General features: G+C 44.7%; 1 protein-coding gene across 2 annotated transcripts in view; it reads right to left on the bottom strand.

The window, feature by feature from the left end:
- The window catches only part of LOC129697123 (peptidyl-prolyl cis-trans isomerase FKBP1B), a 45,979-nt gene extending 33,061 nt beyond the window's left edge, over nt 1-12,918 (bottom strand). The window contains exons 1-2 of one of the 2 annotated variants that reach the window (XM_055635360.1): nt 12,729-12,918; nt 12,035-12,082 (exon numbers count right to left, since the gene is read on the bottom strand). In XM_055635360.1, coding sequence (XP_055491335.1) covers nt 12,035-12,082; nt 12,729-12,765 — 85 coding nt within the window. In that variant the 5' untranslated portion in view covers nt 12,766-12,918. The remainder of the gene's footprint in view (nt 1-12,034; nt 12,083-12,728) is intronic. The other variant, XM_055635361.1, reaches the window with a different exon arrangement.
- Nucleotides 12,919-13,301: the final 383 nt, after the last annotated feature.

The raw sequence follows: 13,301 nt of genomic DNA on the forward strand, positions 1-13,301 counted from the left end.
AATGGCAGAAATTTCTGGGTTTAATCCAGAAGATGCAGGATCATTTCATTCCAAAGAGGAAGAAAGATTCTAAGGGGAGTAAGAGGCAACCGTGGCTGACAAGGGAAGTTAGGGATGGAATAAAACTTAAAAAGGTGCATAATATAGCAAAGAGTGTAGCAGGAAGCCAGAGGATCGGGAAACTTTCAAAGGGCAACAGAAGGTAACAAAAAGGGCAATACGGGGTGAAAAGATGAAGTACGAGAGTAAGCTGGCTAAGAATATAAAGTTAGTAAAAGCTTCTTTTGGTATGTTAAAAGGAAAAGATTAGTAAAGGCAAATGTGGGTCCCTTGCAGGCAGAAACGGGTGAAATTAGTATGGGGAACAAGGAAATGGCAGAACAGTTGAACAGGTACTTTGGTTCTGTCTTCACTAAGGAAGACACAAACAATCTCCCAGGTGTCCTGGAAGACAGAGGATCTAGGGAGACAGAGGAACTGATAAAAATTTGCATTAGGCGAGAAATTGTATTGGGTAGACTGATGGGACTGAAGGCTGATAAATCCCCAGGGCCTGATGAGTCTGTATCCCACGGTACTCGAGGAGGCTATAGAAATTGTGGATGCATTGGTGATCATTTTCCAATGTTCTATAGATTCAGGATCAGTTCCTGTGGATTGGAGGGTAGCTAATGTTATCCCACTTTTCAAGAAAGGAACGAAAGAGAAAACAGGGAATTATAGACACGTTATCCTGATATCAGTGATGGGGAAGATGCTGGAGTCAAATATTAAAGAAGTAATAACCGCTCATTTAAATAGCAGTAAAATTATTTATAAAGGGGAAATCTTGCTTGGCTAATCTTCTGGAATATTCCGAGGAGGTGACAAGTAAAATGGATATAATATGGAGAGCCAGTGGATGTAATGTATCTGGACTTTCAGAAAGCCTTTTATAGATGGTTTATGCATGCAACCAATCATATAGCTACCTCAGCACCCGGAACCTGCACTTATTGGGGTTAAGCTTGAGGTTGATCTGTCGTGCCCGCTCCAGGACACAGCGTAGGTTCTGGTCGTGCTCCATCGCGTCTTTGCCGTAGACCAGGATGTCGTCAACAATGATAGCGCACGGCAGACCAGCGAACAGCTGCTCCATGGTCCTCTGGAACACCTCGCTGGTGGAGTTAATGCCGAAAGGCATTCGCAGGAACTTGAATCTGCCAAACGGTGTTGAAAACGTGGTTAGATTCGATGACCCCTTCAGTGGTATCTGCCAAAACGAGCTCTTTGCATAGAGGACAGAGAAGACGGTGGCCTGTCCGACCTGTGCAGCAACATCCTCAACTGTCCTCATGGGGTAGTGGGGGCGCCTGATGGCAAGGTTCAAGTCTTTAGGGTTAATACAAACACGGATCTCATTCTTGTCCTTTTTTAACGTGGCAACTATGGTGGACACCCACTCGGTGGGCTCGCTGACCGCTTCTAGCACGCCCATGGAGACCATGTCGTTTAACATGGACTCAACTTTGTCCTTCATGGCGTGTGACACTCGGTGCTGTGCACGAATAACAGCCGCTCCCTTTGGATCGGTAGATATTTTGTAGGTGACAGGCAGCTTGCCCAGTTTGTCATCAAACAGATCAGGGTATTCCTTTATCGGGTCCATCGATATCATCAATTTGTGAACCGTTCTGTCGAACGCCACCAGTCCCATCATAGTCCACAAGGTAAGAGCGAGGCGTGTTGGCTGTGCCAACAACGGTGGCCAGATGGGAATATCCACTTGCAGTTTGTAGGCGAACGACCTGTCCTGGCAGCAGGGGCACGAGCGGTTTGCATGACCTGTCGTGGGACTGTTTCTGGATATCGTGCTTCACCTGAATGCGCGACTGGATGGAGGCAGACTCCCGCACATGAGGTTGCAGCACATGTTGAGCAATCGGAATTGGTGGGCGCGTCGTTCTGGACATTAACCACTGGGCTGGTGATCCCAGGGATGCGTCTCTGGCAATGTTCCTGAGGTTAAGTAGATCAAGGTAAAAGTCCGAATTAGCCAGGCGCGCCTGCTCCATCAGCTGTTTAGCACTCCTGATGGCCCGCTCCGCAAGTCCGTTACTCTGCGGGTACTCGGGGCTGCTCGTGAAATGGAGGAAGTTCCACTTGTTGGCAAAGAGCTTGAACTCCTGGCTGGTAAACTGCCTGCCATTATCGGTCTGCAGACGGACAGGCGAGCCGAATGTCGAAAAGTGTTTCCTCAGTTTGCGAATGACCATTTCGGATGTGAGGGAGGTCAGAAGGTCTACTTCGAACCAGTTCGAGTACGAGTCGGCTAGGACAAGGTAATGCTTACCGTGCCACTCGAAAATGTCAGCAGCCACTGAGGTCCAGGCCAGGGCTGGCGCAGGTTGTTGCAGTAGGGGCTGCCTTTGCTGGTGAGGTGCAAGACTGTTGCAGGTAGAGCAAGACGAGACGAAAAGGTCCCACACAGATTAGTGGGCAAAATTAGAGCACATGGTATTGGGGGTAGGGCATTGACATGGATAGAGAATTGGTTGGCAGACAGGAAATAAAAAGTAGGAATAAACAGGTCCCTGTCAGAATGGCAGGCAGTGGCGAGTGGCGTGCCGCAAGGCTCAGTGCTGGGGCCGCAACTATTTACAATATATATTAAGGATTTAGATGATGGGATTAAAAGTAACACTAGCAAATTTGCAGACGACACAAAGATGGGTGGCAGTGTGAACTGCGAAGAGGATGCTAGGATGTTGCAGGGTGACTTGGACAGGTTGAGTGAGTGGGAAGATGCATGACAGATGCAGTATAATGTAGATAAATGTGAGGTTATCCACTTTGGCAGCAAGAACAAGGAGGCAAATTATTATCTCAATGGCGTCAGATTAGGAAAAAGGAAAGTGCAACAAGATCTGGGTGTGGATTCTCCACCACACAAGGCAGTGGAAGCCAATTCACTGGATGAATTTAAAAGAGAGTTAGATAGAGCTCTAGGGGCTATGGGGAGAAGGCAGACACAGGTTACTGATTGTGCATGATCAGCCATGATCACAATAACCATATAAACCATATAACAATTACAGCACGGAAACAGGCCATCTCGGCCCTACAAGTCCGTGCCGAACAATTATTTTCCCTTAGTCCCACCTGCCTGCACTCATACCATAACTCTCCATTCCCTTCTCATCCATTTGCCTATCCAATTTATTTTTAAATGATACCATCGAACCTGCCTCCACCACTTCCACTGGAAGCTCATTCCACACCGCTACCACTCTCTGAGTAAAGAAGTTCCCGCTCATGTTACCCCTAAACTTCTGTCCCTTAATTCTGAAGTCATGTCCTCTTGTTTGAATCTTCCCTATTCTCAAAGGGAAAAGCTTGTCCACATCAACTCTGTCTATCCCTCTCATAATTTTAAAGACCTCTATCAAGTCCCCCCCTTAACCTTCTGCGCTCAAAGAATAAAGACCTAACTTATTCAACCTTTCTCTGTAACTTAGTTGTTGAACCCCAGGCAACATTCTAGTAAATCTCCTCTGTACTCTCTCTATTTCACAATGAATGGCAGTGTTGGCTCAAAGGGCCAAATGGCCTCCTGCTGCACCTAATTCGATGTTTCTATATTTCTATGTAACCCTCGTTCTCCTAAATCCCATTTATTCAGATTTAACTTTAAGCAATTCTTGATTCTCTTATCCCAGAAATTTACTCAAAATCTCTTCCGGATTTCCTTTGTAACTTCATAAACAAAGGCACCACAATTACGCGTTTCCAATCTGCTGTTACTCTCCTGGAACAAAATATATTTCATAAAACATCAACCGATGAATCTGCTACACTTTTTTTAAATCCTTTGAACACAGATTATTGGGTCCTGATGACTCCTTTACCTTTAGTCTCATTAGTTTTTTCAATACCGTGATAAGAACTGTTACACTTCTACGATGCTGTTTGAAACTAACTCATCTGCCAGCTTGGATGATTTCCAGTATCTTTTACCATGAATGCAAAGTAAGGGCTTACATTACCTGCCATTTCCCTGTTTCCCATTATTAATTCTCAAGTCTTACCCTTCAGGGATCCTAACATCTTCATCGCTACCCTCTTCTTTTTTATATATCTAAAGAAGCTGTTTGTTTTGACATTATTTGCCAGATTTTTTTCCCCCATAATCAGTTTTCTCCCATCTGATTAGTTTCTTTGGTCTGTTGCTGCTAGTTTCTGAAAAAATTCCAAGTCCTCTGGTCTGCCTCTCTCTTTTGCCATTTTGTATGTTGATCAAGTAAGGAACTATTTATACAGCTGAGTAACATTATTTTCCACATCAGAAGGCACAGGTCTTTCAAGGAAGAAGTTACCAATTCAGTTATTTTCTTTAAAAAATAGACACAAAGTGCTGGAGTAACTAATTGCATCAGGCAACATCTCTGGAGAGCATGGATTGGTGACAATTCAGGTCAAGAACGTTCTTCAGACTTTTTTTGTAAACTAGCATCAGCTGTTCCTTGTATCCTCAGTTATTTTATTTTACTAATTTGTATGTGCAACTTGAATTGGCGAGAATATGAAGACTTAAGGATGAGTTTGCATCACTTGTGTTGATACAAAATCAAAAAATCATAATATGGTTGTCTTATTTGCTTACTTTGGAGAGGTATAATTGATTACTACCAATGATACATTGGCTGCTTTTAATTGATTCTTAGAAGATTGCAGAAAAAGAATACTTCCACTCCAAGATTCACAACTTCAACAGACCCAAGGACTAAAATACAGAAATGCCTTGATCTGTGTGGGTCACCACCACCACCCATTTCCTGTAAACAGTATATAAATAGCCAAGGAAACTACATTTTGAAAGCATTGGTTGACTATGACATCTGGAAACACTGAACAATGTTGAGGAACACAAGAGCAACAACAGATGAAATGGTTAATCATAAAGAGAACTGACACATATGGAAACTTGACAAAGAGGTAAAGAAATGCAGCATAGGCGTCAAAGAAACAGAATAACTATTTTGAATTATGAAACATAAGTGTCAGTGGAAAATAGATCAAGTAGGTTTTGGCATATTCTTTTTGCTAATTTAATCTCCTTTTTCAAATCTCACCTACATTTACATCACCACCCCTTAGATTTAAAAAATCTCTTATTCTAATCAAATGCTGACCCCACCCAAATACCTATTACTCCTAACAGCAACTACCCATCCCACATGGATTTAGAGCCTGGAATGTTCTTGCCTTTTTGAAACCTCTCACACGGCTATATAGAGGAGGTAATAATTCAATAACATTACTTCTATTTGAATACTTCTAAAGAGTAAAGTAATAAAGGTTAGCATAATTCAGTTGTAGTCTCATCTCAGTTAAAAGTCTTTTCCAAACAATTTGATTGCAATTGTCAGGTACAGTTGCAATACTTGAGATGCTATCTTTTGCATTGATGATGTTAAATGAAGGACCTTGACTGCCAACTTGAGAAGGCATACAAGATCTCATGGCACAATTTAAAGCAGAGCGGATTTGTGAATTACTGAGTCACTTCATCAATACACCTGTAATCAAATTTGTTTTATGTTTAAGAAGGAACTGCAGATGCTGGAAAATCGAAGGTAGACAAAAATGCTGGAGGGGGGGGGGGGGGGGGGAGCGGGTGAGCGGAGACAGTGGGCTTAGGGGAGCTGAGAAGGGAAGAAAGCAGGGACAACCTGAAATTAGAGAAGTCAATGTTCATACCGCTGGGGTGTAAACTGCCCAAGCGAAATACTAGGTGCTGCTCCTCCAATTTACGGTGATCCTCACTCTGGCCATGGAGGAGGCCCAGGACAGAAGGGTCGGATTCGGAATAGGAGGGGAAGTTGAAGTGCTGAGCCATCGGGAGATCAGGTAGGTGCGAACCGAGCTGAGGTGTTGAGCGAAGCGATCGCCAAGCCTACGCTTGGTCTCCCCGATGTAGAGCAGCTGACATCTAGAGCAGCTGATGCAAATGATGAGGTTGGAGGCGGTGCAGGTGAACCTCTGCCGCACCTGGAAAGACTACGTGTTTTAAGACTATTTGTTTTATGTGGCATTTTAAGACCAAGTCATTGATAGTTGGGACAGCGACACTCTAGAAGAGCACAGGAAATCTACTGCGGCGGAAGGTGAGGGAAAAGGTTGGCAGCTGTGAACGGTCTGCAAACACACATTCAACATCCTTGGAAAGTGCCCTAAAGTTACGTGATCGATTTCGGATCGCGACATGTCAACCTTGGCGCACAGAAGTGACTGGGTGAAGCCAACGTACAGTGTGTTTACAGTGGTGTTGCGTCGTGGTGTTAACGGAGGCAACTGCGGGGAAGCCATACAGTAGCCTAGGTGGGAGCGTCAATTTGCGTGCAGCACATGACAGCTGCAGAGAATAATGGTGCAAGGACCGGATGGCATCGTGCTGGAACAGGCTGGCCTCTACTTCAATCTAGTGCCGCCAGGAGCCTTAAAGTGGAATTTCGAAGAATTGCAAGTCTCCCAAGGCCTAGATCTGGTGTTTCAGGGACTTTGAAGTTGCAAGATGGAAGATAGACACAAAATGCAGGAGTGCCTCAGCGGGACAGGCAGCATCTCTGGAGAGAAGGAATGAGTGATGTGTGACGTTTCGTGTCGAGAACCTTCCTCACCGAAACATCACCCATTCAATAGACACCAGACAATAGGTGCAGGAGTAGGCCATTTGGCCCTTCGAGCCAGCACCGCCATTCAATGTGATCATAGCTGATCATCCCCAATCAGTACCCCATTCCTGGCTTCTCCCCATATCCCCTGACTCCGCTATTTTTAAGAGCCCTATCTAGCTCCCTCTTGAAAGCATCCAGAGAACCAGCCTCCACCGCCCTCTGGGGCAGAGAATTCGACAGACCCACCACTCTCTGTGAGAAAAAGTGTTTCCTCGTCTCCGTTCTAAATGGCTTACACCTTATTCTTAAACTGTGGCCCCTGGTTCTGGACTCCCCCAACATCGGGAACATGTTTCCTGCCTCTAGCGTGTCCAAGCCCGTAACAATCTTACATGTTTCAATGAGATCCTCTCTCATCCTTCTAAACTCCAGAGTGTACAAGCCCAGCTGCTCCAGGACTCGCTCTGAGCTCGCTCCCGTGAGGGTGGTCCGGCTCAGGGCTGGAAGAGGTTGGGACGCTCCCGTGAGGACGGCCAGCCCGAGGGTGGAACGAGGCTCCCGTCGGAGCGGCCGAGCTCGGGAAGGTGCGGCACTGGCAGCCCGAGGGAGGTTCGGCGCCCAAGTCGGGGCAGCCCAGCCATGGGAAGAAGCGACGCCCATGTCGGGGCGGCCCGGTCCGGGGGAGGTTCGGCGCCCAAGTCGGGGCGGCCCGGCCCGGGGAAGAAGCGACGCCCATGTCGGGGCGGCCCGGTCCGGGGGAGGTTCGGCGCCCAAGTCGGGGCGGCCCAGCCCGAGGCTTAAGACGGCACAGTACTCACGTGAGGTTGGCTGGGACGGTGTTCTGGCAGCGGTGGCCTGAGTCCGGGGTTCGGCCGCGGGCCAGCAGCTGCTTCTGCAGGACTGATGGGCGGCAGGTTCAACCACCCCGGGCTGCGGTGTTTGAGCCGCGGGACTGTTCTTAACATCGCCCGGGGGGGGGGGGGTATCGCCCCAGCGCAGAGGGAGAAGAGGAGGGAAGAGACTGCGGACCTAAGACTTTTGCCTCCATCACAGTGAGGAGATGCTGGGTGGACTCACTGTGGTGGATGTTATATGTGTTTATTGGTGTTTTATTGTTGTTTTATTGTATGGTATTATATGTATGACTGCTGCAATTTCGTTCAGACTTCGGTCTGAATGACAATAAAAGGCTATCTATCCATCTATCAATCTCTCAGCATATGACAGTCCCGCCATCCCGGGAATTAACCTTGTAAACCTAAGCTGCACTTCCTCATTAGCAAGAATGTCCTTCCTCAAAATAGGGGACCAAAACTGCACACAATACTCCAAGTGTGGTCTCAGTAGGGCGCTGTACAACTGCAGAAGGACCTCTTTGCTCCTGTATTCAATTTCTCTTGTTATAAAGGCCAACATGCCATTCACTTTCTTCACTGACTGCTGTACCGGCATGCTTACTTTCATAGACTGATGTACAAGGACCCCCAGATTTCGTTGTACTTCCCCTTTTTCCAACTTGACCCCATTTAGATAGTAATCTGCCTTCCTGATTTTGCTACCAAAGTGGATAACCTCACATTTATCCGCATTAAACTTCATCTGCCATGCATTTGCCCACTCCCCCAACCTGCCCAAGTCACCCTGCATTCTCATAGCATCCTCCTCACAGTTCACACTGCCACCCAGCTTTGTGTCATCTGCAAATTTGCTAATGTTACTTTGAATCCCTTCATCCAAATCATTGATGTATATTGTAAATAGCTGCTGTCCCTTGTGGTACCCCACTAGTCACTGCCTGCCAATCTCAAAGGGACCCGTTAATCCCTACGCTTTGTTTCCTGTCTGCCAACCACTTCTCTATCCATGTCAGCACTCTACCCCCAATACAATGTGCTCTAATTTTGCCCACTAATCTCCTATGTGGGACCTTATCAAATGTTTTCTGAAAGTCCAGGTACACTACATCCACTGGCTCTCCATTATACATTTTCCAAGTTACATCTTCAAAAAATTCCAGAAGATTAGTCAAGCATGATTTCCCCTTCGTAAATCCATGCTGACTCGGACCGACCCTGTTACTGCTATCCAAATGTTCGGCTATCTCATCTTTTATAATTGACTCCAGCATCTTCCCCACCACCGATGTCAGGCTAACTGGTCTATAATTCGCCGTTTTCTCTCTCTTGGTTCTTGGTTTCTTGGTCCTCCAAATTATTCCAAATGGAATTTAAACTGGAGGTGGTGGAGGGAGGGCTTAAGCCAGAAAGGGTTATTGGGAAGAATAACCTCTCCCGCCTTTCTTAAAAAGTGGGAAAACATTAGCTACCCTCCAATCCACAGGAACTGATCCCGTGTCTATAGAACATTGGAAAATTATCACCAATGCATCAACGATCTCTCGAGCCACTTCCTTAAGTACCCTGGGATGCAGACCATCAGGCCCTGGGGATTTATCAGCCTTCAGTCCCATCAGTCTATCCAACACCATTTCCTGCCTAATGTGTATTTCCTTCAGTTCCGCCGTCATCCCAGGTCCTCTGGCCACTACTATATCAGGACGATTGTTTGTGTCCTCCTTAGTGAAGACGGATCCAAAGTACCTGTTCAACTCATCTGCCATTTCCTTGTTCCCCATAATAAATTTACCTTTTCCGGTCTTCAAGGGTCCAACTTTGGTCTTAACTAATTTTTTCCTCTTCACATACCTAAAGAAGCTTTTACTATCCAGCTTTATATTCTTGTCTAGCTTACCTTCGTACCTCATCTTTTCTCCCCGTATTGTCTTTTTGGTTATCTTCTGTTGTTCTTTAAACATTAACCAATCCTCTTGCTTCCCGCTCATCTTTGCTACGTTGTACTTCTTCGCTTTAATTTTTATACTGTCATTCCTTCTCTCCATAGATGCTGCCTGTCCGCCTGAGTTACTCCAGCATTTTGTGTCTACCTTCGATTTACAAGATGGAGCCAGATTCCAAAGTTTATTTGCGTGCTGTTCCTGAGGAGGACCCAGTTTACACATGCATGGTATGATTTAATGGATAGCATGCAGTAGAAGCATTTCACTGCATTTCTGTATACTTGACAATAAAGGAACCAATGAATTTGAATCTTTTCTCCTGGAAGCTGAGGTTAGCTCTTCTGTTTTTACCAACAATTCCATGCAACTCCTGGAGTTGGTACATCTCTTTGCACCATCCAGGGACTCAAAAACATTATCCTTAGTGTAAGAGCAATTCACTTATTCTTCCTCCAATCCCATTGCTCACAATATAGTCCCTAATACATCGAATAAACCAAATACAGATTGGATGAGTGTTTTACAGAACACCTGTATCCAGTCAGCAAGGTTGACCCTGAGCTTCCAGTCAGCTATTACATTCATTCATACACAGGGAACTGAAGATGCTGGAATCTTGCATAGAACACAAAGTGCTAAGTATCCAAAGCTCTGTATCCATTTAAAAATAATCTAATTTCTTGATGTCTTTATGCTTTTTGCATTATCATTCAGAGTATTGAGCATAGAAATTGGGAAGTCATGTTACTGTTGTACAAGACAATGGTGTGGCCACATTGAGAGTATTGTATTCAGTTTTGGCACCATGTTATATGAAAGATGTTGTTAAGCTGGAAAGGGTGCAGAGAAGATTTACGAGGATGTTGCCAGGGCTTAAGATCCTGAGCCATAGGGAGAGGTTGAGTAGGCTTGGACTTTATTCCTTAGACTGCAGGTCTTAGAGGTATAAAATCATGAGAGGAATAGATTGTGTGAATACACAGAGCCTTTTGCCCTGAATAGGGGAATCAAGAACCAAAGGACAAGTTTAAGGTGTGGGGTGGAAAGATTTAACAGAAACCTGCGGGGTAACTTTTTTCCTTTTCCTTTTTTTTCCTTTACACAAAGTGTGGTGGGTATATAGAACAAGCTGCCAGTGGAGGATGTTGGGGCAGGTACTATCATAACATTTAAGTGACATTTGAACAGGTACATGGATAGGATATGTTTAAAGGTTATGGGCCAAACACAGGCAGGTTCCACTAATGTTGTTGGTTGGCATGGCCAAGCCGGCCCTAACGGCCCGTTTCCACACTGCAATACTCTGAGGCCATGCCTTGTACCATCTCTAATCAATAGAGCGGACTGTTTCAGTGACTCTGCCAGCCATTCTGAAATGAGGATCAAACTTTGAATGAAAGTCCGCTGGCAAAATAAAGTTGACTAGGCCAGAAATCAATCATCAGTTTATAAGAAAGCAGTAGCTTGCCCAACGAGACCAACACACCCCCCCCCCTCCCCCAAACAAAAAGCCCTTGCAAGGACATTAATAATGTACATCTAAAAAGTGGGATGCATAAAATATGCTGAAACATCTCATTTGTCATATATAAAACACAAAGTAGAACTTTGTGTAATCCCAAGTGCCAAATATGTACAAGATTTCAATGTGCATTAGTCACATTATAACCCAGGTGTCACTATGGTGAGAACACTATAATGTGCGATGAATCAATCGGAAATAATCACGTGACAAATTAATTTGCATAGATACTCCAGTGATCAGTCACAAATAATTAATCTACACTTATTAGAATCATTTTAGTTGCAGTCACTGCTCACAGATCCTGTACTTATAAAAATCTCACCAATTTGGCAGCCTTGGTTTACTCTTGAGGTCAATGATCTCTACTCAACATCATTATCGCATCAATTGAGATGTACAAGAAATACAGAAAATCTAAATTATTTTTGTTATTTACACAACCATAATGTCACAGGTCTACGTAACTCAAAGAATTCAAATTTTCAATATCACTTGCGTGCCTCAATTAATGCAGTAATGATGCTATGAGCAGAACTCATTCACCCCCGAGTGTAAACGAAGATTGCCAATGGTGAGATTTTTTTAAGGTACATAATCAGTGAGCATTAACTGCCAATAAACTATTTCTGTGTTTATTTAAGAAGAGCCCCCATTACTTCTCTTTTCTTTTTTTGCGCATCAGCCCATGCCGTGCACAATCACTAGTCAGTGGAGTGAATTGCTCCTGGGATTCTGCCAGCCGTTCTAAAATCAGTACTCGAAAGCTACACGAGGGTAGCTCAGAGCAGCTCTTCCTACAGTCTACTCTTCCTCCCTAGAGAAAATGATTTGGCCATCTCTCAGCAGTTTGCCATGGTGACACAGTCAAAATGAAGAACTTTGTGTGGGAGAGGCTGCAAATTTAGGAGCAAATCCTGGCATCCTGCACTGAACAGCACCGAACTCCAAAAACACTATCATAGATACCACCTCCAGAAAGCTGCAATGCCTATTATTGCCCACTGGTGACATTCTTTTTATATCAAACTAAAATGTATGATTCATAGAATACATTACCTATATAGTGAACAACACACGTCTGTCCTTTTTTTGGAAATGTACTGCCTAAAAGAAAAAATATTGAATTAGTACATTTGTATATTTAATATTCATCACGTGTATGAAATGTGACTATTATTGATAGATTACACAACTATTAAATACATTCAAGTATACCATTACAACTATACGATATCCCAATTATTTAATATTATTTTTGTTGGCTTTGCAGCAGAGCACTAAAACATACTAACTTTCAGAATAAATAGGCTGCCAAATTACTTGCTAAAACGCATCCCCGTCTTGTAGCAGACCTATAATGTAAGGTTTTAGATTCTATGCCTGTTTCAGAATGGTTGGCTTTGATCTTTCAAGGATTTGACTGCTGCCGTAACTAAACTTTACATACCTCTTCAAGCACACGCTCTGTGCAATCAGTTTTTTTTTAAAGAACATGCCGGATCGTTTCCTCTTTTCTCGATATTAACAGAATAAATACTTCAAGTGAAAATCTAAGTAGAATGAAATCCCGCAGTCGCTCCGTTATCTCTCCCCTACAGTACAGTACCAGCCTTTAAGCAGCTGTCAGCAAATGCCATTTAAAAATCCACACACACTGCATTGCTACCAAATTTGTCTAGACTGCTAAGACAAGACTGCTACAATGTAAACCCGGTTAACACAATACATATCCACTGAAAGGAAGAATTACCGTCTCCAGGAGATATGGTCTCGATTTCAACGCCCATTCTTAAGCAATGGTAAAAAAAACGTTTAAAAATATATAGATTATGTGTGTCTTTCGTCAAGGAAATTGTCACAATCTCCACTGGAAAGTGCAGAAGCGTTCTCCTCTGCCGTGCACCCAGCGTGGCTTCAACTACGCACCAGCCGAGCCCAGCCTGTCAATGGGCGCGTGACGTCCATCACCCGGGAGCCCGCCCGCTCCGCATTCCGAATTGGAATGGTTGGTGGGCCGCGCATGCCAATCAGCGGCCGGGGAACGGAAGAGCAGTCTCCCCCTCCCCCCAGCACGGTGCTGTGTTCCGCTCCTCGCTGCCCAGCCCAGCCCAGGTTAGGTTAAAGTCGCAGTCTGGCACTTCCCCGAGTGGAGGGAGAGAAGACCTATTTTAAACTTGTGGAACGCTGCCCGAGACCTTTGCGAGGCTAGCGAATATCTATCTGCGGGGTAAAACAGAATGCAAAAGCTGGATGGGAGAGAGAGAGAGAGAGAGGGGGAGATGTAGATGTAAATGATGCAGTTCGCTCATAGTGAACTACGCCT

This window comes from Leucoraja erinacea, chromosome 5 (assembly GCF_028641065.1).
Source record: "Leucoraja erinacea ecotype New England chromosome 5, Leri_hhj_1, whole genome shotgun sequence".
Lineage (NCBI taxonomy): Eukaryota > Metazoa > Chordata > Chondrichthyes > Rajiformes > Rajidae > Leucoraja > Leucoraja erinaceus.